Raw genomic sequence first — 26,581 nt, forward strand, 5'->3', positions numbered from 1 at the left:
AGTATTTGGTTTTAAATATACTTAAGTATCAAAAGTAATTGGAATTGCTCAAATGTACTTAAGTATCAAAAGTAAAAGTAAAAATATTAACCATTTTTAATTCCTTATATTATGCAAACCAGACAGAACAATTTCTTGGTATTTTTTAAATTTTATGGATAGCTCACTACAACACTGACAATAATTTACAAACAAAGCATTTGTGTTTAGTGAGTCTGCCAGATCAGAGACAGTAGGGATGACCAAGAATGTTCTCTTGACTAGTGCACGAATTGGACCATTTTCCTGTCAAAATGTAGTACTTTTGGGTGTCAGGGAAAATGTATGGAGTAAAAAGTGCATTATTTTCTTTAGGAATGTAGTGAGTAAAAGTTGTCAAAAATATAAATAGTAAAGTACAGATAACCCCCCGAGCTACCTAAGTAGTACTTTAAAATATTTTTACTTAAGTACTTTACACAACTGATGGTTTGGGCATTCTGCAACCTGAAACTCAGCGAGGAAGCTATGCTTACAGACACCGGCAGAGGACGACAGCTGCAGGGTGTGTGCCCACCCTCCCCCGGAGCAGATATACTACCACATGCACCGTGGGGACACCACAGAGGCCAGGATCACACAGACCACCTATGTTAACATTTGGGCGGAGAGTACTGCTGACAGCCTCCTAACGATGGGACCGCACCAGACTTATGTGAAGCCAGCAATCAATCATGGCACAATTTGGATTGATTGGCACTAGGCATTATTCAGCCAGTGATGGTATATCTTGTGAATATTTCTATGTTTTGTGTAGGCTATGTTGTGAGTAGGCTATATGCAGTTTTGGTGTTATTTCAATGTCTGGTGAAACCTTTTGATTGCTTGTTATCACAGCACAAAAAAACAAGCAAGCCAGGGAAACAATTATGTGAAGTGGATCATACATTTACAGTAGGTCCCCCTATATGCTGATTAAAATTAACAAAATCACTACACTTAATTGATGACATTACAGTGTAGGTCTACCACTTTGAAGCCACAAAGTCATTCAGGGCTATCAGTGGTGCATACATGTTAATTAAAGCCATATGGTTTATTGGAATGCTATTACATTATTTGACACATCAAATAATACACATACTTTCAAATGTGTTTGTGGAATTCCTTGTGAGGTCTGACAACACATGCAATACAGACACAATACATTAGTAGCAGCATCAATGAGTGACATGGTGGCAATCAAATCAGAACCTAATACCAGCAGCACTCATTGTCTGTGAGGCCTCCCAATGTAGGCAATTAAGGCAAACAGAATTCATCACTTCCATCAATGAGATAGTGACAATCAGATGAGATTCTTTCTCGCGTCTCAGTCGTCTGCAGGACAGGAGTCTCAGTCCATTAGATGGGAGTTATGTCCCATCCACTGTTCCTTCAATCAGGCTACTGTGGAGTAGCTCAAATACCCTTCTTTTCCTCCTTCAGTTTCCTGCATACTTTGTCTTCCAGTTCCAGTAGTTTATCATACAGGGCCTCAGACATGTCCCCATCAATATCCATCTGTGAGGGAACAGAGAGGCAATCAGACACAGCAGGGGACTGATGGCATGTCAGAGTGGATTTGACAAGAATAGAAACGGAAGTCCTGTCATCTGTCAGATAGAATAATTACTTAATATTTCATCATTTGGACGGATCCAATATTCATCTATAGTTACATTCCACCACTTCAAAATTCAAAAGTATTATAAACTGGGTGGTTCGAGCCCTGAATGCCGATTGGCTGACAGCCGTCGTATATCAGACTGTATACCACGTTATGACAAAACATGTATTTTTACTGCTCTAATTACATTGGTAACCAGTTTATAATAGCAATAAGGCAACTCGGGAGTTTGTGGTATATGGCCAATATACCACAGCTAAGGGCTGTATCCAGGTACTCCACGATGCGTCGTATATTGGCCATATACCACACCCCCTCTGGCCTTATTGCTTAAATATAATCACCCAAATTAATATAAATACTTAACCACGCTGATATGGTTGAAATTGATAAGAGAGAGATAGGAACAACGACACTAAGGACAATCAACCCACGGCAAACTCAAAGAATATGGCTGCCTAAATATGGTTCCCAATCAGAGACAACGATAAACACCTGCCTCTGATTGAGAACCACTCCAGACAGCCATAGACGTTGATAGATAACCCCACTAGCTACAATCCCAATACATACACACCAAAACCCCAAGACAAAACACACCACAATACAAAAACCCCATGCCACACCCTGGCCTGACCCAATACATGAAGAAAAACACAAAATACTTAGACCAGGGCGTGACATATTTAGTCCAAGGATCCAGCAACTCAGGTTTTTGCAACAGCCAGAACTGCACAATGAAAAGAGGCACAGATGAATCAAACTCTTAAAAATAGATTTGATTAAGTCACAACAAATGCAGAGCATCTAACAACCAATAACCTAGTGATAATACTGTGTGTACTATCAATACCAGACCTCTGGCAGTCTCTATGGGGGTGCCACGGGGTTCAATTCTTGGACCGACTCTCTTCTCTGTATACATCAATGATGTCGCTCTTGCTGCTGGTGAGTCTCTGATCCACCACTACGCAGATCACACCATTCTGTATATTTCTGGCCCTTCTTTGGAAACTGTGTTAACAACCCTTCAGGCAAGCTTCAATGCCATAAAACTTTCCTTCCGTGGCTTCCAATTGCTCTTAAATACAAGTAAAACTAAATGCATGCTCTTCAACCAATCACTGCCTGCACCTGCCCGCCTGTCCAACATCACTACTCTGGATGGCTCTGACTTAGAATACGTGGACAACTACAAATACCTAGGTATCTGGTTAGACTGTATACTCTCCTTCCAGACCCACATCAAACATCTCCAATCCAAAGTTAAATATAGAATTGGCTTCCTATTTCGCAACAAAGCATCCTTCACTCACGTTGCCAAACATACCCTTGTAAAACGGACCATCCTACCAATCCTCGACTTCGGTGATGTCATTTACAAAATAGCCTCCAATACCCTACTCAACAAATTGGATGCTGTCTATCACAGTGCCATCCGTTTTGTCACCAAAGCCCCATATACTACCCACCATTGCGACCTGTACGCTCTCGTTGGCTGGCCCTCGCTTCATACACCTCGCCAAACCCACTGGCTCCATGTCATCTACAAGACCCTGCTAGGTAAAGTCCCCCCTTATCTCAGCTAGCTGGTCACCATAGCATCACCCACCTGTAGCACGCGCTCCAGCAGGTATATCTCTCTAGTCACCCCCAAAACCAATTCTTTCTTTGGCCGCCTCTCCTTCCAGTTCTCTGCTGCCAATGACTGGAACGAACTACAAAATCTCTGAAACTGGAAACACTTATCTCCCTCACTAGCGTTAAGCTCCAGCTGTCAGAGCAGCTCACAGATTACTGCACCCGTACATAGCCCACCTATAATTTAGCCCAAACAACTACCTCTTTCCCTACTGTATTTATTTTATTTTATCTATTTATTTATATTGCTCCTTTGCACCCCATTATTTTTATTTCTACTTTGCACATTCTTCCACTGCAAATCTTCCATTCCTGTGTTTTACTTGCTATATTGTATTTACTTTGACACCATGGACTTTTATTTGCCTTTACCTCCCTTATCTCACCTCAATTGCTCACATCGTATATAGACTTGTTTCTACTGTATTATTGACTGTATGTTTGTTTTACTCCATGTGTAACTCTGTGTCGTTGTATGTGTCGAACTGCTTTGCTTTATCTTGGCCAGGTCGCAATTGTAAATCAGAACTTGTTCTCAACTGGCCTACCTGGTTAAATAAAGGTGAAATAAAAATAAATAAATAAAATACAGAAAGGTAATATGTTTCAATGGTTCACTGTGAGAGGTCAAATTATTTTTTGGTGCTAGTACATACCAGTGATGTCATGTTATCTGTGGAAAATTCCAGAGCCTCTGCTCCATTGTGTGTGTTTGTGTGTGTGTGTGTGTGTGTGTGTGTGTGTGCAGGTTCCAGAGGAGTGTGGGGAAGGAAGGCAGGATACCATAGGTCAGGTTGGTCATCGCAAAGCCTGGACAGATCACTGACGAGTACAAGCCCTGGAGGAAACACAAATTAATAAAGTTTATACAACTTTATTGTGGGTCTAATCCTGAATTCTGATTGGTTAAAAGTGCATTCCAGCCGGTGTCTATTCTACAAGTTACCGCTGGCTAAATCTATGACGTTAAAATGCCTATTTACTCTGTTCCACCTGACTGCGCAATCCATTGTCTCATCAACCCAGGCAGGGAAATTATAAACTTGATCTCCACTTTAAAAATAATCTAGACATTATTTCACATTTCTTTTAGACTAGCATTTAGTTTTCAACAGTGGAGATCTGTATAAACCTCGCTGTCTGTCTCTCTGAGTCTGTCTCTCCGACATTTGCAACATTGTTTCAATATTCAAATTCCATCTCCAACTGTCCCATAGTAGAGAACGTGTAGGGGTCTGGGGTAGGGACGAAAGACAGAGGCAGGCAGCGTTTCTCAGCCAGTCATTTTTATGGATATATATAAAGAAATGTCAATTGAAGAAAGGTGAAACAAAACAAAGTGCAGCTAGTTTGCAGTCTTTCCAGCTGGCCTCTACAATAAACATGAGTGTATAGAGCCCTGAGGTAAGCAGAATAGTACAGGTGACCCTGGAATTAGCAGTCAGCAAAAACACTCTCTAGGGAAGGAGAGGACAGAACCTATTGTCATAGAAACAGTGGTGTTAATTTTTTATGAAGAGCGTTGCTATGTGACCGGCTTCTGATGAAGTGGAGATGGATCCAGGGTCCTCTGCTGTAGAGGGAAAGCTAACTTAAGCAGGTGGTCCTCAATGTCTACAAAGTAATGATCTCAGGAGATGGATAAAAAGCCTATAACATGGTTTGAACAGATAGATCTCTTTATGATATATACGTGTACATACTATATACAGTACATTACCGGTCAAAAGTTTTATAACACCTACTCATTCAAGAGTTTTTTTTATTTTTTTTTTATATTTCTACAATGTAGAATAAAACTGAAAACATCAAAACTATGAAATAAAACATATGGAAACACATAGTAACCAAAAAAGTGTTAAACAAATGAAGATTTTTTAAATTTTATATTTGAGATTCTTCAAATAGCCACCATTTGCCTTGATGACAGCTTTGCACACTGTTGGCATTCTCTCAACCAGCTTCATGAGGTAGTCACCTGGAATACATTTCAATTAACAGGAGTGCCTTCTTAAAAATTAACTTGTGGAATTTCTTTCCTTCTTAATGCATTTGAGCCAATCAGTTGTGTTGTGACAAGGTAGGGGGGTGTATATAGAAGATAGCCATATTTGGTAAAACACCAAGTCCATAATATGGCAAGAACAGCTCAAATAAGCAAAGAGAAATGACAGTCCATCATTACTTAAAGACATGAAGGTCAGTCAATACGGAAAATTTCAATCACTTTGAAAGCGTCTTCAAGTGCAGTCGCAAAAACCATCAAGAATTATAATGAAACTGGCTCTCATGAGGACCGCCACCGGAATGGAAGACCCAGAGTAACCTCTGTTGCAGAGGACAAGTTAATTAGAGTTACCAGCCTCAAAAATTGCAGCCCAAATAAATGCTTCACAGAGTTCAAGTAACAGACACATCTCAACATCAACTGTTCAGAGGAGACTGTGTGAATCAGGCCTTAATTTATTTGTATTTATTTATTTATGGTCGAAATGCTGCAAATAATCCACTACTAAAGGACACCAATAATAAGAAGAGACTTTCTTGGGCCAAGAAACACGAGCAATGGACATTAGAGTGGTGGAAATTTGTCCTTTGGTCTGGAGTCCAAATTGGAGATTTTTGGTTCCAACCGCCCTATCTTTGTGAGACACGGTGTGGGTGAACGGATGATCTCCGCATGTGTATTTCCCACCGTAAAGCATGGCGGAGGAGGTGTTATGGTGTGGGGGTGCTTTGCTGGTGACACTGTCTGGGATTTATTTAGAATTCAAGGCACATTTAACCAGCTTGGCTACCACAGCATTCTGCAGCGATACAACATCCCATCTGGTTTAGGCTTAGTGGGAATATAATTTGTTTTTCAACAGGACAATGATCCAACATACCACAAGGCTGCGTAAGGGCTATTTTACCAAGAAGGAGAGTGATGGAGTGCTGCATCAGATGACCTGGCCTCAAAAATCACCCAACCTCAATCCAATTGAGATGGTTTGGGATGAGTCGGACTGCAGAGTGAAGGAAAAGCAGCCAAAGTGCTCAGCATATGTGGGAAAGTGCTCAGCATATGTGGGAACTCCTTCAAGACTGTTGGAAAAGCATTCCAGGTGAAGCCAGTTGAGAGAATGCCAAATGTGTGCAAAGCTGTCATCAAGGCAATAGGTGGTTATTTGAAGAATCTCAAATATAAAATATATTTAGATTTGTTTAACACTTTTTTGGTTACTTCATGATTCCATATGTTATTTCATAGTTTTGATGTCTTCACTATTATTCAACAATGTAGACAATAGTAAAAATAAAGAAAGACCCTTGAATGAATAGGTGTTTTAAAACTTTTGACCGGTAGTGTATATTAATGTTATATTCATTCGGGTGTCCAATCAATTCATTCGGGTGTCCAACACATCTTTTGACCAATGGGAAAAATATTTTACATTTAATTCAGCTTGTGTCATGCTAATTTTGCTTTTTGCCACCTGCGAAACGACATTGAAGACAACGACCGCAAAATGTAAAATCTTAAAAAGTTGTTATGAGAAACCTGCAACGCTATGTCAACAGAGCTCGGCACTTATTATCGAATGTATTAGGTTACAAAATCAGACTTTTTGGATATAATGTTAAAATGTTAGGGAAAGACCCTTCTGAATGATTCAGAATATGAATAATGATATTAGTCTTGGTAAAATATATTTTCTAATTTTAAGGAAGTGAAATTTCATCACCATTAATAAGCCGCACTTTGCTCACCAGTAGGAAGTGACCAAAGAGGTTAGTGGCAAACATTTCCTGTAGTCTGTGGTGATGTTATACTTCTGGGTTAGAATACCCGCCCCCATGGCAAACATGGCCTTGACATCCAGCTGTGGGTTGGGCATGATGCCAGCATTCAGGTAGAGGTAGTCCAACCGGTTATACCTGGGAGACACACATACACGCCACAATACTTTGTTGGCCAACTGAGCTAAAGACTAGCAATTAGCTTAGGTAACAAACACAAGTCTACAGGTCACAAGTCTTACTCATCACGTGAACCATCTCCCCTACAACATAACCACTCATCTCTTTGTGGTACTGTAGTAATGGTTCACAGAACCACATTCTTCATACTAATCCCATGGGCCGTGACAGCTGAGTAGCTGATTCGGTTCTGGGTGATGAGATTACCGTCATACAGTTGAAAGTCGGATATTGAGATAGTTTTCCAACAGCAAGGCTCAGTGCAACAAGGCAGTCTTGCATTGTTTATAAAAGTTGTTCTTTATAATGTTTATAATCTCCAACCCCCATATCACAGACTCACAAACTGGAAATATATGTGTGTACCATCAGTTGGTGAGAGAGAGCACCTCAAATATCACGTTAATTTATACATATCCACTGTACCCAGAGGGAACATACTAGTTGAATCAACATTTTTTCAACATCATTTAAAATAAATTACGGGGTTGAACCAATGTGGAATAGACATTGAATTGACGTCTGTGCCCAGTGGGTTTACAAAGTTGGTTCCTGTTTCCGTCACTTCTTTAGTCACATTCGCGTGGGTCAAACACACTCTAATTGGTTCACAACAAAGCCTCCCACAATGCAGGCGACGGCTGCAGGATGAAGTTGGTGAAGAGCAACTGCAGAAACTTGCAGACGACTTGAGTCAAAACTTAAAGATACACTATGCAGAAATTGGTTGTTAAAGTTTGAATACAGCGCATTCGTAAAGTATTCAGACCCCTTGTGACTTTTTCCACATTTTGTTTTCAGCCTTATTTTAAAATGTAATAAGTTGTTTTCCCCCCTCATTAATCTACACACAATACCCCATAATGACAAAGCAAAAAAGTTTTTAATAATTTTAAACAAATTTATTAAAACATTTTAAAAAATGAAATATCACATTTATATATGTACTCTTTACTCAGTACTTTGTTTTAGCACCTTTGGCAGCGATTACAGCCTTGAGTCTTTTTGGGTATGATGCTCCAAGGTAGGCACACATGTATTTGGGGAGTTTCTCTAATTCTTCTCTGCAGATCCTTTCAATCTTTGTCAGGTTGGGATATACTTCACCGTAGGGATGGTGCCAGGTTTCCTCCAGACGTGACGCTTGGCAATCAGGCTAAAGAGTTAAATCTTGGTTTCATCAGACCAGAGAATCTTGTTTCTCATGGTCTGAGTCCTTTAGGTGCCTTTTGGCAAACTCCAAGCGGGCTGTCATGTGCCTTTTACTGAGGAGTGGCTTCCATCTGACCAGTCTACCATAAAGGCCTGATTGGTGGAGTGCTGCAGAGATGGTTGTCCTTCTGGAAGGTTCTCCCATATCCACAGAGGAACTCTGGAGATCTGTCAGAGTGACCATTGGGTTCTTGGTCACCTCTCCAACCAAAGCCCTTCTCCACCGATTGCTCAGTTTGGCCGAGTTGCCAGCTCTAGGAAGAGTCTTGGTGGTTCCAAACTTCTTCCATTTAAGAATGATGGAGGCCACTTTGTTCTTGGGGACCTTCAATGCTACAGACATTTTTTTGTACCCTAGACAGATGTGTGCCTTTCCAAAGATGGCATAGCAGTCAGACATCTACGTCTTTGTCCTGTCGTGTCCCTTGTATAGTATATATTTTTATATATTTTTCTTCGCATATCTTTAAAAAATATTTTCCTAAACCTCAACTTCTAAATACTCTCCTGCAACCCGCCTCACCCAATGTGAATTGTACAGTGGGGCAAAAAAGTATTTAGTCAGTCACCAATTGTGCAAGTTCTCCCACTTAAAAAGATGAGAGAGGCCTGTAATTTTCCTCATAGGTACACTTCAACTATGACAGACAAAATGAGAAAAAAAATCCAGAAAATCACATTGTAGGATTTTTTATGAATTTATTTGCAAATCATGGTGGAAAATAAGTATTTGGTCAATAACAAAAGTTTATCTCAATACTTTGTTATATACCCTTTGTTGGCAATGACAGAGGTCAAACGTTTTCTGTAAGTCTTCACAAGGTTTTCACACACTGTTGCTGGTATTTTGGCCCATTCCTCCATGCAGATCTCCTCTAGAGCAGTGATGTTTTGGGGCTGTTGCTGGGCAACATGGACTTTCAACTCCCTCCAAAGATTTTCTATGGGGTTGAGATCTGGAGACTGGCTAGGCCACTCCAGGACCTTGAAATGCTTCTTACGAAGCCACTCCTTCGTTGCCCGGGCGGTGTGTTTGGGATCATTGTCATGCTGAAAGACCCAGCCACGTTTCATCTTCAATGCCCTTGCTGATGGAAGGAGGTTTTCACTCAAAATCTCACGATACATGGCCCCATTCATTCTTTCCTTTACACGGATCAGTCGTCCTGGTCCCTTTGCAGAAAAACAGCCCCAAAGCATGATGTTTCCACCCCCATGCTTCACAGTAGGTATGGTGTTCTTTGGATGCAACTCAGCATTCTTTGTCCTCCAAACACGACGAGTTGAGTTTTTACCAAAAAGTTCTATTTTGGTTTCATCTGACCATTTGACATTCTCCCAATCTTCTTCTGGATCATCCAAATGCTCTCTAGCAAACTTCAGATGGGCCTGGACATGTACTGGCTTAAGCAGGGGGACACGTCTGGCACTGCAGGATTTGAGTCCCTGGCGGCGTAGTGTGTTAGTGATGGTAGGCTTTGTTACTTTGGTCCCAGCTCTCTGCAGGTCATTCACTATGTCCCCCCGTGTGGTTCTGGGATTTCTGCTCACCGTTCTTGTGATCATTTTGACCCCACGGGGTGAGATCTTGCGTGGATCCACAGATCGAGGGAGATTATCAGTGGTCTTGTATGTCTTCCATTTCCTAATAATTGCTCCCACAGTTGATTTCTTCAAACCAAGCTGCTTACCTATTGCAGATTCAGTCTTCCCAGCCTGGTGCTGGTCTACAATTTTGTTTCTGGTGTCCTTTGACAGCTCTTTGGTCTTGGCCATAGTGGAGTTTGGAGTGTGACTGTACAGGTAACGCGTGGAGGACAGAGGAGCCTCTTAAAGAAGAAGTTACAGGTCTGTGAGAGTCAGAAATCGTGCTTGTTTGCAGGTGACCAAATACTTATTTTCCACCATAATTTGCAAATAAATTCATTCAAAATCCTACCATGTGATTTTTTTGATTTTTTCCACTCATTTTGTCTGTCATAGTTGACGTGTACCTATGATGAAAATTACAGGCCTCTCTCATCTTTTTAAGTGGGAGAACTTGCACAATTGGTGGCTGTCTCTCACTGTTGCAGCTTGCTATAGACCACCCTCTGCCCCCAGCTGTGCCCTCAACACCGTCTGTGAATTGATTGCCCCCCCATCTATCTTCTGAGCTCGTGCTACTAGGTGACCTAAACTGGGACATGCGTAACACCCCGGCCATCCTAGAATCTAAGCTTGATGCCCTCAATCTCACACAAATGATCAGGTACAACCCCAAATCCGTAAACACGGGCACCCTCATAGATATCATCCTAACTAACTCGCCCTCTAATCGACCTGGCCGGGGTATCCTGTAATGACATTGACCTCACCCCGTTAGTAGAGGATGCCTGGTTATTCTTTAAAAGTGCTTTCCTCAAAATCTTAAATAAGCATGCCCCATTCAAAAAATGTAGAACCAGGAACAGATATAGCCTGTGGTTCACCCCAAGACCTGACTGCCCTTGACCAGCACAAAAACATCCTGTGGCGTACTGCATTAGCATCGAATAGCCCCCACGATATGCAACTTTTCAGGGAAGTTAGGAAACAATATACACACGCAGTTAGGAAAGCAAAGGCTAGCATTTTCAAACTGAAATTTGCATCCTGCAGCACAAACTCCAAAAAGTTCTGGGACACTGTAAAGTCCATGGAGAATAAGAGCACCTCCTCTCAGCTGCTCACTGCACTGAGGCTAGGAAACACTGTTACCACCGATAAATCCACAATAATTGAGAATTTCAATAAGCATTTTTCTACGGCTGGCCATGCTTTTTACCTGGCCACGCCTACCCTGGTCAACAGCCCTGTACCCCCCACAGCAACTTGCCCAAGCCTCCCCATTTCTCCTTCACCCAAATCCAGATAGCTGATGTTCTGAAAGAGCTGCAAAATCTGGATCAAATCAGCAGGGCTACACAAGCTGGACCCTCTCTTTCTAAAATTAACAGCCAAAACTTTTGCAACCCCTATTAACAGCCTCTTCTCTAACGTATCATCTGAGATCCCCAAAGATTGGAAAGTTGCCGTGGTCATCCCCCTCTTCAAAGGGGGCGACACTCTAGACCCAAACAGTTACAGATCTATATCCATCCTGCTCTGCCTTTCAAAAGTCTTCGAAATCCAAGTTAACAAACAGATCACCGACCTTTTCGAATCCCACCGTGCCTTCTCCACTATGCAATCTGGTTTCCGAGCTGGTCATGGGTGCACCTCAGCCACGCTCAAGGTCCTAAACAAATATCATAACCTCCATCGATAAGAGACAATACTGTGCAGCTGTATTCATAGACCTGGCTAAGGCTTTTGACTCGGTCAATCACCACATTCTTATCGGCAGACTCAACAGCCTTGGTTTCTCAAATGACTGCCTCGCCTGGTTCACCAACTACTTCTCAGACAGAGTTCAATGTGTCAAATCGGAGGGCCTGTTGTCCAGACCTCTGGCAGTATCTATAGGGGTGACACAGGGTTCAATTCTCGGCCCGACTCTTTTCTCTGTATACATCAATGATGTCGCTCTTTCTGCTGGTGATTCTCTGATCCACCTCTATGCAGAGTATACCATTCTGTATACTTCTGGCCCTTCTTTGGACACTGTGTTAACTAACCTCCAGACGAGCTTCAATGCCATACAACTCTTCTTCCGTGGCCTCCAACTGCTCTTAAATGCAAGTAAAACTAAATGCATGCTCTTCATGTCACGCCCTGGTCGAAGTATATTATGTTTGTCTTCATTTATTTGGTCAGGCCAGGGTGTGACATGGGTTATTGTGGTGCGTTTTTGTCTTGGGGTTTTGTGGGGTGTCTAGCATAGTCTATGGCTGCCTGAGGCGGTTCTCAATCAGAGTCAGGTGATTATCGTTGTCTCTGATTGGGAACCATATTTAGGCAGCCATATTCTTTGAGTATTTTGTGGGTGATTGTCCTTATTGTTCATGTCTCTGTGTTTGTTTGCACAAGATAGGCTGTTTCGGTTTTCACGTTACAAAACCCGACACGCACCAGTCAACATGTGCACAAGCACTTACAAACAATACCACACAAAGACATTGGGGGAACAGAGGGTTAAATACACAACACGTAATGAGGGAACTAAAAACCAGGTGTGTGGGAAAACAAGACAAAATAAATGGAAAATGAAAAATGGATCGGCGATGGCTAGAAGACCGGTGATGTCGACCGCCGAAGGAGAGGAACCGATTTCGGTAGAAGTCGTGACATTAATTCTAAGCACCATCTGACCGAACAGCTCACAGATCACTGCACCTGTACATAGCCCATCTGTAAATAGCCCATCCAACTACCTCATCCCCATACTGTTTTTTTTCTTCTCCTTTGCACCCCAGTATCTCTACTTGCACAGTCATCTTCTGCACATCTATCACTCCAGTATTTAATTGCTAAATTGTAATTATTCCACCACTATGGCCTATTTATTGCCTTACCTCCCTTATCTTACCTCATTTGCACACACTGTATATAGACTTTTTTTGTATTGTGTTGTTGACTGTATGTTTGTTTATTCCATGCGTAACTCTCTGTTGTTGTTTGTGTCGCACTGCTTTGCTTTATCTTGGCCAGGTCGTAGTTGTAAATGAGAACTTGTTCTCAACTAGCCTACTGTTTAAATAAAGGAGAAATAAAATAATAAATAAAAATTGAATGCAAGGAAAGACAACGAGCGTTGTGCCTCCCTTGCTATTTAAAAAAATAAAATAATAGCCAATCAGCATTGAGCTAAACTGAGTGAGCTCAGCTGTGAATGATCCCTGCGTGCCAAAAAACAGTGTCAAGGGAAGCCAGTTTGGATATGGCTTTAGACCAATCACATCATAGACAGAAAAAAAATTGAATTGTTGTATCTCGTTGTGTGGACTTGTGGTTTTACTTAATTCTCCGTACTGGCGAATGATTGTAACTGCGATTCTGATCCAACCATAAATTCATACATTATGCCCCTGGCCTGAGAGGATGGAAGTTCAACATGTACACTAATGTTAACTAGCTGGCCTAGAGTTTCGTTGCCCATGGGTTAGGCTGGCGAGCAAGCATTTTAGCCAGGTAGCCTAGGACAACAAAAACTAAAAGTGTATGACAGAGTCATAGACTGTTTAGGCAACATGAAAGATGATGGTATTGGTGCTTCTCTACAAGTTCGGTTAGTCAACATGTTTTTTTCTACTTGCATGCATACACAACACACACACAGAAATCAGTCCCATGGACAGCTACATCATATTTAGCATACATTGATTGAACTACATCGTTTTTGGTATCTTTTAGTTGTCAATGTATTAGACTAAGCATAGGTGATTAGATGATGTTAAAGTTGAAATGATGCTGGAATAGTGGAGGCAGCTCCTGTTTTCTTCATGAACTGCAAAAACACTCTGTGGTTCTAAATCAATAGTTGTAAAATCAATAATAGTCCGAAAATGTCGGAAACATTACCTTACTTGACCATGCTGTAGGTCATGTAAATGTTTGTTACATGCAATACATTTTGAGGACTTCACCGGACAATGTTGCTCTCAGGTTTTTTTAATGAAACAAATGTGTGGTTGAATTTATTCTGCCACTTTTTCTTATTTTTGTCTCTATCTTAGACCTATATATTAGGGTGTCAAGGCATAGGAACTAACATGTTATAAAGCAAACAAGCAATTATCCCAACACATAGGTTGTAATATGGCTTTTTTTCTATCTTGGCTTCCCTGGTGATTTTACTCAAACCCTGCTACTGATTTTTCAGCTGTTTGATGCTGGTATACAACAAAAACTGAAAGTAAAAGATGCAAAAATGTAACTTGAAAACAGGTATCTTAGACATATCACACATAGAACAGATCTACCGCTTCTCAGACTTGCTTTCAATAACAACGACAGGTCAATAACCCACATTTCTATGTGAAATTTGTCATGGCTCCCAAAAATATATTTAAGCTTTAATGCCCTTTAATCACGACTTTTGTTAAGTTCATGCAGTTGAAATGTAGGAGCAAGTCAGACAATATTTATCCCCATATTATACATCTTTGAAAGGCAGTGAACAACAATGGTCACCAACTCGACAAAAGTGATCCCCTCGAGCGCCCCAACTACTGCAGATACACGTGAAAACATGAAATGAGGTGCACAAAAACTATATAACAATCAAAATGGGTGAATCTTTCCTTTAACTGCAACAGTAACGTATAAAACGTGTCCTCGGCTACTGTCAACACATTTTTACATTATTGTAGTTTCTAATATTACAGTAACCTCGCTGCCACTATAGTAAGTTAAGGAAAGAGCAAGTTGCAATAGATTTTCCTCGACCATAAACCGCGACAGAGAGTAAAAAAGCAAAGACGCTGTGTTTCTTTATCTGTTTGCTCCAGTAAATTACACCACTTTAGTCATTCTTGCTCATTCAAATGAATATAATAATGGACAACTGTTAGGGGTGGCAGGTAGCCTAGTGGTTAGAGCGTTGGACTAGTAACCGAAAGATCAAGATCAAATCCCTGAGCTGACAAGGTAAAAAAATCTGTCATTAACCCAATGTTCCAAGACTGTCATTGAAAATAAGAATTTGTTCTTAACTGACTTGCCTAGTTAAATAAAGGTATAAAATACAGAAACACATTTTCTGAACTTCTTACTACAGTAGAGTAAAGGTAGAATCCCCTGCTAACCACTTCTATGATGTGATTGGATGTCGCTCCAGCGATAGACCACAGTCAGTCTAGAACCAAGATATAATTTGGCTGTGTCACAAATGTATTTATTCTTATTCATATTGTGAATGTAGTCTTTATTGTAAAGCTATACAATAGACAAATCATTATTTTGGTGATTTCATTTTATTTTTTGTCTGTAACAAATGATCACCCAGACAAATTTGATGTTTTCTCTGAAATATTTGTTTTTTCATAAGTAAAAAACCATTAGAATACAAATATCTAATAAAACTAAACCATTATTGAATTTCCTTGTGCAATAACACAGTAATAACCTCTATACAGCTTCATTACTATACATACTGTAAGTATACCCTCATTCTCTTTATAGCTGGCGTATCTGTAATAATAAAATAATAAAGCATTCAAACACAATGAAGCACTGGGATGCTGTGAACGGGTCCCTTTTCGGTCTGAAGAATATCAATGCATGCCTCATCATCACTACGGAAACAAACCAACGGGGGGACAAAATGACAGCCAGACCATTTAGCATGTTTATCTTTGGCCTACAATATATGTACAAAATATACTTCCCATAGGGCAATATACACATAGTTCATGGTCAGGAGAGAATCATAAAACAAAATGAGAAAATTAAATACAGAAATAAAACAGGACACAGATCATCAGAGAATAGAGTTTGATTTGGGTCTCAGCCCATAATAGAAAATAAACTAGATATAGTGCATTATGACTAATAGTTTGCAATTAAGTGACACCACTATGTGAATAATAAGGTCCAGGGGCAAAGGTTGCTGATAAGAAGGAGGAGGCCTCTGATTAACGTTGAATCTGTGTGTGTGATTGTAGGAAGTATGACGTCAAATCCAGGCCTGTAGGGTATGAAGCCTGGAGACAGGTTTATAACATATGGAAGCCATAGGGTTCAAACCTGAAGCCTAAAAGGTATTGGTGTAAAAACATTAGAATCGTGAGAGCTACTATAGTAACTGTCTTGTGTTACAACAACTGTCCTCGTGTGCAGTTGACATTGTCGGAAATCCTTCTGACTGATTATCACCCTGAATTCTATTCAGAAACCCTTTAAACGGCCGTTCAGCTCTCGCTCTCTTTCAACAGAGATACTTCATAAACAGTTGCTTTCTTGTTCAGAAAAACTGTCACATTTAACACTTTCAATACAACACAAAAATAGCTTAGAACAACATTCGTTGTATAAAAGGTAGCAAACACACAAACCATTAAAAAACATTCCCTCTTGAAGCATATTTTCCTACGTTTCACTTTTCAAAGACTACTCTGCACATACAGTTGGCCCATAATATCTCCTCCAGTCTGGATCCTGATTAGCACCATAGTCTGATCAGTATGGCGCGAACATAGACCCGCACTAATGCAGCTTATCTCAGATCTGATTTGAACAGTGATTTGGTCACATATATGAATGAGAATAGATTAGGCGTCTCTAGAACAAACATTTGTAATGTTATTGAAGGCATATCCTCCACCCCACCTCCCACAAAGCTAACTGCCATTTTCTCATACAACTCTTGTCGCGGAAAATTTCAAAATTAGACATACTATGCTGTTTTTACTTCGAGAATTGTCCATTGTTATATGCTAGTGTTTTTTTTAGCTGATGCAGGCTTGTCTTATGTGACTTAGTCATACGTCTGGGCGTACAGATAAGAGTCAGGTGCGACCTAAGTATCTGACATACCGTTTGTACTATCTGCAGGAACTCTTCTGTGTGGAAACTTGCATGAAGAAACAGACAACGGTGGCAACATCAGCTATCTTAATCTACACAGACAAGCTAAACACCTTTTATACACTATGTTCCTCACACCTGTTTGCACACATCTGCGGACTGCCACATAGATAAAGAGGGTGGACTTTTCTATAAAAGCTGAGAGCCAATTCCATTTGTTTGAGCTAATAACTCTGGACTATGTTGAGTGGATTGTTGACTGCTCCATTTTTACAAATCTTATAATAAAGTTGTTTGAAATAATCTACAGTCTCACTTTAGTATTTCCATGACACTCTCAACAGACATTGAACAAGATACAAAACTGAATGTACAACTTTTCCCATGCAAAAATAAAAGCTGATCAGTACCCAAATATATAGTACCAGTCAAAAGTTTGGGCACACCTACTCATTCAAGGGTTTTTCTTTATTTTTACTATTTTCTCAATTGTAGAATAATAATGTAAATATCAAAACTATGAAATAAAACATATGGAAACACATAGTAACCAAAAAAGTGTTAAACAAATGAAGATTTTTTGTTATATTTGAGATTCTTCAAATAGCCACCCTTTGCCTTGATGAGAGCTTTGCACACTCTTGACATTCTCTCAACCAGCTTCATGAGGTAGTCACCTGGAATGCATTTCAATTAACAGGTGTGCCTTCTTAAAAGTTAACTTGTAGAATTTCTTTCCTTATTAATGCCTTTGAGCCAATCAGATGTGTTGTGACAAGGTAGGGGTGGTATACAGAAGATAGCCCTATTTGGTAAAAGACCAAGTCTATCGTATGGCAAGAACAGCTCAAATAAGCAAAGAGAAATGACAGTCCATCATTACTTTAAGACATGAAGCTCAGTCATTACGGAAAATGTCAAGAACTTTCAAAGATTCTTCAAGTGCAGTTGCAAAAACCATCAAGCGCTATGATGAAACTGGCTCTCATGAGGACCACCACATGAAAGGAAGACCCAGAGTTACCTAGGCTGCAGAGCAGCTTCATTAGAGTTACCAGCCTCAGAAATTGCAGCCCAAATAAATGCTTCACAGAGTTCACAGAAACCACCACTAAAGGACACCAATAAGAAAAAAGAGACTTGATTGGGCCAAGTAACATGAGCAGTGGACATTAGACCAGTGTAAATCTGTCCTTTGGTCTGATTGAGTCCAAATTTGAAATTTTTGGTTCCAACCGCCATGTGTTTGTGAGACACCGAGTAGGTGAACGAATGATCTCGGCATGTGTGGTTCCCACCGTGAAGCATAGAGGAGGAGGTGTGATGGTGCTTTGCTGGTGACACTGTCTGTAATTTATTTAGAATTTAAGGCCCACTTAACCAGCATGGCTACCATAGCATTCTGCAGCGATACACCATCCCATCTGGTTTGCGCTTAGTGGTACTATCAACAGGACAATGACCCAACACACCTCCAGGCTGCGTAAGGGCTATTTGACCAAGAAGGAGAGTGACGGAGTGCTGCATCAGATGACCTGGCCTCCACAATCACCCAACCTCAACCCAATTGAGATGGTTTGGGATGAGTTGGACTGCAGAGTGAAGGAAAAGCAGCCAACAAGTGCTCAGCATATGTGGGGACGACTTCAAGACTGTTGGAAAAGCATTCTAGGTGAAGCTGGTTGAGAGATTGCCAAGAGTGTCATCTATCTTCAAGGCAATGGGTGGCTATTTGAAGAATCTCAAATATAAAATATATTTTGATTTGTTTAACACTTTTTTGGTTACTACATGATTCCATATGTGTTATTTCATAGTTTTGATGTCTTCACTATTATTTTACAAAGTAGAAAATATTAAAAATAAAGATAAACCCTAGAACGAGTAGGTGTGTCCAAACTTTTGACTGGTACTGTAAACAAGAAGCAAACAGAACACACAAATAAACAATACATATAAATACAAAATATGAATATTTGAGAAGTACATACATATTGATGTCTCTGAGCACTCTTGGTCAAATATCACTGGCAGGCACTGTAGCAGAGTGTATGCCAGAGTACTACAGTTGAGACATGTTTAAGTTTTGGTTAATGTCCATGTTATGAATTTGTTTATCACTTGTAACTCCTTAATCAAAAGCCAATAGGTATAATGTTATAATATTAAGTCTTATAATTATAATGCATTATTTTTATGAAAACATAATTATCCCTGTTGGCTTTGAATAAACTGTCAGACTGTCAGACTGACTGAGATGAATAACCTTTTCAAATATAAAAATTCACTAAAAATCTCCAAACTGAACACTTATGTTTTGTTAAGACATCAATGAAACTTGTATTCTTTTTTACATTCAAGCAGTCTTCTTAAAGAAAACACAATTTAATTCATAGACATGCCAATACCATAAACTACATTAAACAAGGTGGGAACACTCATTTATAGTATCATTTTGAATAAATTATACATTTTTAAAAGTACCAAACTTGTATTGCTACAATTCACTTTGGCTTCTCTATCTGAGACAATCTGACAGCCATTTGTAATTTTTGCATTTCTTTTTCCGTGCATCATTATTTGAATTGAGTTGAACTTTTGATGGATGCGTAATGTGTTGTTGATGCGTTTCATCCGTCTGTCTGTCTGTCTGTCTGTCTGTCTGTCTGTCTGTCTGTCTGTCTGTCTGTCTGTCTGTCTGTCTGTCTGTCTGTCTGTCTGTCTGTCTGTCTGTCTGTCTGTCTGTCTGTCTGTCTGTCTGTCTGTCTGTCTGTCTGTCTGTCTGTCTGTGTGTGTGTGTGTGTGTGTGTGTGCTGGCCCAGGTGTACTGGCCCTAAGCTTGGCTCTCCAGCAGTGCTCGGTGGATGTCCTGGAAGGAAGGCCTCTCCTTGGTGTTCCTCCTCCAACAATTCAGCATGATCTTATACACAGAGTCAGGACACAGCACTGGCTGGGGAAGGTAGACCTACAACACATAGACAATCAGGTACAACACAGTAGAACATAGGCAGGTAGATGTACAGCAAAAGAGAGTGAGTCACGGGTGAGTTTGTGTGTACGTGTTTCTCTCACCTGTCGTTTCTGGTCCCTGAAGAACTCGCCAGTGTTCTCTATGACTTGTTCGTCAGTCAGCTGGGAGTAAGGCTGCTCGTTACAGAAGGTTAGGGTCTCCCACAGCGTCACCCCAAATGCCCACACATCACTGGCTGTGGTGAACTTTCCCTGGGAGTGAAGAGGCAGAACAACAGACATTAGGTGATTTGATTTCTATGGCTTAAAAAGGGGCTAGTTCAACTGATAACCAGAACCTTCATTCACTGGCCCATTACAGGAAACATAAGCGATTTAACGTTTTATCAGGGATTGTTATAACTAGAGTGCAATGTAGTCAGGTTCATATTGTGAATGGTCTGATAGCCAGTGGCCTCATTCCGTGAAGTAAACTGAGGTATCTACACTATGTATGACCATCATGGGGGCACCACGTCTCACCAGTTTCCATCCCTCCCTCCCTCCTCACCAGCAGTATGCTTTCCCAGGACATCCATCGTATGGGTAACACGGCCCGGCCCTGGATGCGGTAGTAGTCTCCGCTGTACAGGTTCCTGCTCATGCCAAAGTCAGCGATCTTGATGGTGTAGTTCTTCCCCACCAGACAGTTCCTCGTGGCCAGGTCTCTGTGGACAAAGTTGAGCGAGGAGAGGTACCTCATCCCTGAGGCAATCTGAGTGGCCATGTAGCACAGGTTACTGTAGCTGGAGCAGAGAAGAGAAAGAGAGGAGAGTTGACACCGGCTGGAATGCGGTTTTAACCAATCAGCATTCAGGATTAGACCCACCCGTTGTATAATATCATCACATAACCTTGTAAATGTGTAAATACAAACCGTAATACAAAACATCTTCTTACATCACATTTCTACATGTTCTCCTCCATTTGGCACTGCATCAATGTACTGTATCATAAAGCATTATACATTTTTACAGTTTTGGCATGTCAAAGAGTGAAAATGCCATATGGTGTAACTGTCCGAGGTTGAATTTAAACAACAAAAGTATTGTGAATTGGGTGTAATTCATAACAAAAAATGTAATATTTAACTTTGGCACACATTTGAAAAACTCTAATGTCATATGTTGCAACCAACCTTAAAATGCATTTTTGGCTACAAAAAAGTTTTTTTCTTAAAGGGTCATGATATGACATCAATGCATACTTTGTAGTGGACCCTTCAATTCAGAAGAAAGTTAATCAAATCTGCCACAAATGCTGAAAAATGTAACATCTCTGTCATCTGTCATGACAAGGGATCATTTTAAATGTCATATGATACAACCACTAAAACCCATTAAAATGGTGTATTATTTAAATACCTGTTACTAAAGATTAAAACTGCCTCGTGACAACCTTTTAAAGTAGAGTTAAAAGCAACTGTCTCAATTATGTCTGTTTTCAGTCACACACCTACCTAGACTGACAATGTCATTTCATTTGCATAGCCAGGTAAACAGAACAGGGGACAAGATAACTTGCAGTGACAGACTTACCGAGAGGCAATTTAGGTGAATTTAGAGTTCACATTATCCATTCCGATAGCTGGGCTTTTTTTTACTAGTCTTTAGTTTACTAGATTATTGTGATAAAGCATATTCACTAGCTATTTTAGCTAGCTTTACTCAGTTTATAGGCTTAACAGCTTGCATATTAACTCATGTATTCTAGCTGGTTTGCTAAATACCTTTCTAGCTAGCTAGGTTCAGGGGTGGAAACAGGCCGAAACCCTCACTTCTCCGATCTCCTCTGTGCTTGTGGCTACAACCAAATGGAAAAATGCACTCCACGCTGCAAGATGACATGTGTTAGTCAATAGTGTAGGGTAATCTGCATTAAAATATATATTTGGAAATAAACTTTGAAAGTCTCAATCATTTCAGATTTGTAGTCACATGAGGTGAACTAAATCCCATTTGATAAAATCTATGTGCGGTATAAATCTGTAGAAATGTCAGAAATCATTTCACCCTAGAACAACATGCACATGCCAAATAAATATTTAGTATGTATGCCTTAAGAGCCGCTTGATTACGTCAATAGCTTTCAAAGCCTGCCCTCTGGAATTAAAGGGGCAATCTGGGTTTGGTACAAAATATTTGATCATTTTGATCTCATGGATGGTCAATCATTGCCTTCATAGCTCCGTCTATGAATTTGAGGGTTGTTACATCTTTCCATCTGCAGCCCATAGCTGTTGACTAAAGTGCTGCTTTTTTTGTTGTTTGAATCCCAGATTCGCCCTTTAAACCTTGCTCGTAGCATTACAGAAGACGCGGTGAAACTTCTACTATGCATTCCCAAATGCTTCCAGTTACAGAAATATTGTTTTTCCCCCACAAACAACAATCTCATTCATACAGGACACAATTATTTTTGAAAGTGTTTGTGTGTGTTTTTTAAAAGTTTTTATTTTACAGGAACTTCTATATAGACAGTTCCCCAAAATCAGTTTAACCAGTGAGAACCACAATATGGCTGCATGCAAAGATAGCACTAATTTCACTTCTCAGTGTGAATGCATCTGAAATAGTCTCTAAATCAGGGTTTGTCAACTAGGTTTGGCTTCAGGCCAAATTTCTTCTGAGCTAATAGTCGGCGGGCCAGGACATAATTAGTATGTAATATTAGCAATTATAATTGGCCAAAACTACAAATGGAACATTTTTAACACATCTGATTAGTACATCATTAATTCGGTGACAATAACAATAATTTTGATCTGATTACGCTCATAAAATCACCATGTCTCTATTCAATTATTATTTTTGTCTATTTCTCTGTGCATTGATTGGTGGGGAAAAGCAGGTCTACGTAGCCTACTGTAGGCTACACTTCTTTTTTAACATCAACATTGGTTCAGAGCAAATAGCTTGAAAGCAAGGGAAAATGTTGCTCTCAAAAAAGTATTAAAAAAAAGGTGGATAATCAAATTGGAAGTTTCAGGATAGAATGTACAGAGAGATATGCGTTCATTTTACCATATTTTCCCAATGCCAAGCCAGTGTGTCTTAATAGCAATGAAAATGTTGCTGCAAATAATTCCATCTCAGACGTCATTATGAATCTAAGCATGGAACTTTCATAGTAGCTTGAAATGTTAACTGCAAGCTACCCACACATGGCTTTTTTGGCTGACATATTCTGTCACTTAAACGGGTTAAATCTGCAATTACAAGTAAGAGCGAAAACAGTCGTGGACCAGGTGGAAAAGGTTGAGGCCTTTACTAGGAAGCTTGAGTTGTTCGATTTGGACAGAGGGACCGGGCCGCTGCATTGTCACAGAGGTGATGGAAGATTACATCAAGCAGCTGAGGGACAACTTCTCCACCAGATTTGAAGACTACAGCTTGCCCAAGGATATCATTACGTTTGTACTTGATCCTCTCACAGTCCGCCCAGGTGGATAATTCTCCTCCCTTGCCAAGAAAACAATACCCTCGCTGGATGAGGCCGCAATTCAAACTGAGCTGATTGAATTTCAGACTTCGAGCCAAATCAGGGATGCGCTTAGGGGTGCACAGTTCTTGAGTGCGTTTTGGGTGGCATGCTCAGAGGAATACAGCTCAATAAAGAAATTTGCATTTTATGCGCTAACAATGGTTGGATCGACTTACACCTGCGAGTCCTCATTTTCCTCTTTGAACGCAATATAGACTCACAACAGGAACCAGCTTTCACATAAGTCAACCGAGGATTGCCTGCACATCAAAATCACATCCATCTCACCTGACACACACACACACACACACACACACACACACACACACACACACACACACACACACACACACACACACACACACACACACACACACACACACACACACACACACACACACACACACCTCCCTCCCCTCACCCTTACCTGACAGTGGGTGCATTGCTGATGAGCGCTAGCTGTCCCTCAGGTTCATGGCGGGACAGGAACTGGTTGAGGTCTCCATTCTCCATGTACTCTGTGATCATGCAGAGGGGGTCACTGCAGATACACACAGCCAGCAGACGGATGATGTTAGGGTCCTTCAGACGAGACATGATCTTAATCTCCTTCAGGAAGTCGTTCCTGATGATAACATAGGAACACAGACAAGGGCAGAGGTTAGAAGTCAGAGGGGAGACTGTGAGAGCTTTGATTAATATATGGGAATATATCGCACAACACACACATTCAAAAGGTGTACTGGTGCTGGAAGAATCACTCAAAAAACATGTCTATGTGGACAATACATCTGAGAGCAGTATGTTCAGACATTCACTGTATTCTCCTATCAGGAACGTGGCCCCCCTCACCTGGCGTTTTTGTTAGCGTCTGCCCTTAGCATCTTAACAGCCACCAGTACTGGCTGGTTGTCACTGATGTCAAAGGAGAAATCCTCATCCATAAACTCCTGCATGCCCTCTGCCTCACACAGGTGGACCTGTAGGGGGACGAAACATGGAGCCTCTGTTCAACACACTACATCTAATGGTCACTAACGATGGTTCTAAAGAGCCACAAAGGTTGTGAGAGCTTTTTCTCGAGCTTAAATCACCAGATGAATCTATTCGATGACCCTGATCAATGTTCTTTATCTCAGAAGGACATAAAAAAAATGTGTTTAATTAATGTAATGTAAATCGTTCACAGAATTGATTTCTGTTTACTATGTGATGTCCAGAGAGCACAAACCTCTCCAAACTGTCCCTCGCCCAGCTTTTCTTTAAAGGTGAGCAGTTTCCTGGGGAACTCTTCCACCGCCACGTCCTTCCCTGACAGCAGGTCCATGGTTAGAGCAGGGACCGCGTACGTGTTGCCCCCAGTTACGCCCTGCAGGTTGACGACGTCTGCCTCGGCATAGTGAGGGACTCCGTCCTGGGAAAATGTTGCCGTGGGAGCCTTGGAGGCTGTCACTGCCACCACTGTGCTGGTCAATGCTGGAACCGGAGAAAAGAGTTGAAGATAAATCAGCAATATGACATGATAATACACAATAGGGCGACTTCATACTTACAGAATGCAGACATCCCATCTTTCCAACCTCCGTAACCCAACTCCAGCATATGTATTTTCTGGTCATTTAAACCCTGCCTTTGTGCCTACTTACCAGCCTCCTCCGAGCTGTGGGAGAACTCAGGCAGCTTGCGTATCAGTCGTGAAGGCTCCTGGTAGTCAGGGCCCAGGGGGAAGATACGCTCGTAGGTGGAGCTAGACTCCTGTTCGCTGGGTGCTGATGATGATGATGATGATGAAGGGTTGTTGTGGCTGTAGGCGAATGTCTCGCTCTGTAGTGACAGACTAGCAGTTAGTTCATCGTCCAGCATCCGCCGCGAGGCCTAGAATAAAGGATGCTGGGGTGAAGAGACACATCTGACCAGTCCTGATTGATCAACACATGGTAAATAGTAAGATTTGTATAATATTTTGCATTTCCTGATAGTAATGAACAGTTACAAACTAACTTTCACATTCAGAGACATGGTGCATCAAAACGCTTTGTGAATCAGATAAAACGTGTGTGAACAGGCAGGATCTCTCACCTTCTCCAGCATCTTTTGCCAGACCTGCCTCCAGAGGATGATGACGATGATGGCGACGAGGATGAAGATGATGGCCACCAGGCAGCCAATCAGAATTCTGGTGTTGCTGTCGTCTATTTTGTGGGTGGGGTCATCCCCTGGGGAGGGGATGGGGGAAGACACCATTCGATTGGATGATAGAATTAACCTCTACAGGATTGGTGGGTCCCCTCAGGACGGTTGAACTAATATAGGTGAATGCGATTAGCATGAGGTTGTAAGTAACAAGAAAATTTCCCAGGACATAGACATATCTGATATTGGCAGAAATCTTAAATTCTTCTTAATCCTAACTGCACTGTCCAATTTACAGCAGCTATTACAAGTGAAAGAATACCATGCTATTGTTTGAGGAGAGTGCACAGCTATGAACTTGAAAAGTTATTAATAAACCAATTAGGCACATTTGGGCAGTCTTCATACAACATTTTGAACAGAAATGCAATGATTCATTGGATCAGTCTAAAACGTTGCACGTACACTGCTGCCATCTAGTGGCCAAAATCTAAATTGCACCCGGGCTGGAATAATACATTATGGCCTTTCTCATGCATTTCCAAGACAGTACAAAAAAAATATGCATGGTTTTTTCTTTGTATTATCTTTTACCAGAACTAATGTATTATATTCTCCTACATTCATTTCATATTTCCACTAAATTCAAAGTATTTCCTTTTAAATGGTATCAAGAATATGCATATCCTTGTTTCAGGTAGTGAGCTATAGGCAGTTAGATTTGGGTATGTCATTTTAGACGAAAATTGAAAAAAAAAGGGTCCGATCTTAAAGCAGGAAGTGGGTTTTGGCCACAGCCATTGCTCACGGGTGGGAGTGTGTGGTAAAAGAGGTAAAAACTGATAAAGCGTGTGTGCAATGCATGTGTAGTGGGAACTGACCTGGTTGAGTGCTGGTGGGGGGGCCACTGCCAGTCTTGGGTGGAGCCAGGGTAGTATTGTACATGGCTGTGTCTGGAAGAGAACAGACAGACGTAAATCACAACAAAGCACTGATAATACTTTACAGATTAATATTCAAACCAAACAAGGTGTGTTTTCTCTACAGCACATGATTTGGAGGTGA

At 40.8% G+C, this 26,581-nt stretch overlaps 1 protein-coding gene across 4 annotated transcripts in view; it reads right to left on the reverse strand.

Moving 5' to 3' along the window:
• Window positions 1-18,731: 18,731 nt before the first annotated feature.
• LOC112249360 (discoidin domain-containing receptor 2) overlaps window positions 18,732-26,581 on the reverse strand; it is a 45,377-nt gene continuing 37,527 nt past the window's right edge. The window contains exons 9-17 of one of the 4 annotated variants that reach the window (XM_042320501.1): window positions 26,398-26,469; window positions 25,463-25,575; window positions 25,030-25,207; window positions 24,615-24,859; window positions 24,236-24,363; window positions 23,811-24,008; window positions 20,412-20,646; window positions 19,964-20,113; window positions 18,732-19,856 (exon numbers count right to left, since the gene is read on the reverse strand). In XM_042320501.1, the coding sequence (XP_042176435.1) occupies window positions 19,725-19,856; window positions 19,964-20,113; window positions 20,412-20,646; window positions 23,811-24,008; window positions 24,236-24,363; window positions 24,615-24,859; window positions 25,030-25,207; window positions 25,463-25,575; window positions 26,398-26,469 (1,451 nt within the window). In that variant the 3' untranslated portion in view covers window positions 18,732-19,724. Of the gene's footprint in view, window positions 19,857-19,963; window positions 20,114-20,411; window positions 20,647-23,810; window positions 24,009-24,235; window positions 24,364-24,614; window positions 24,860-25,029; window positions 25,259-25,462; window positions 25,600-26,397; window positions 26,470-26,581 lie in introns of all 4 variants that reach the window. The other 3 variants (XM_024419218.2, XM_024419226.2, XM_024419234.2) reach the window with 3 other exon arrangements.

This window comes from Oncorhynchus tshawytscha, linkage group LG01 (genome assembly GCF_018296145.1).
Source record: "Oncorhynchus tshawytscha isolate Ot180627B linkage group LG01, Otsh_v2.0, whole genome shotgun sequence".
NCBI lineage: Eukaryota > Metazoa > Chordata > Actinopteri > Salmoniformes > Salmonidae > Oncorhynchus > Oncorhynchus tshawytscha.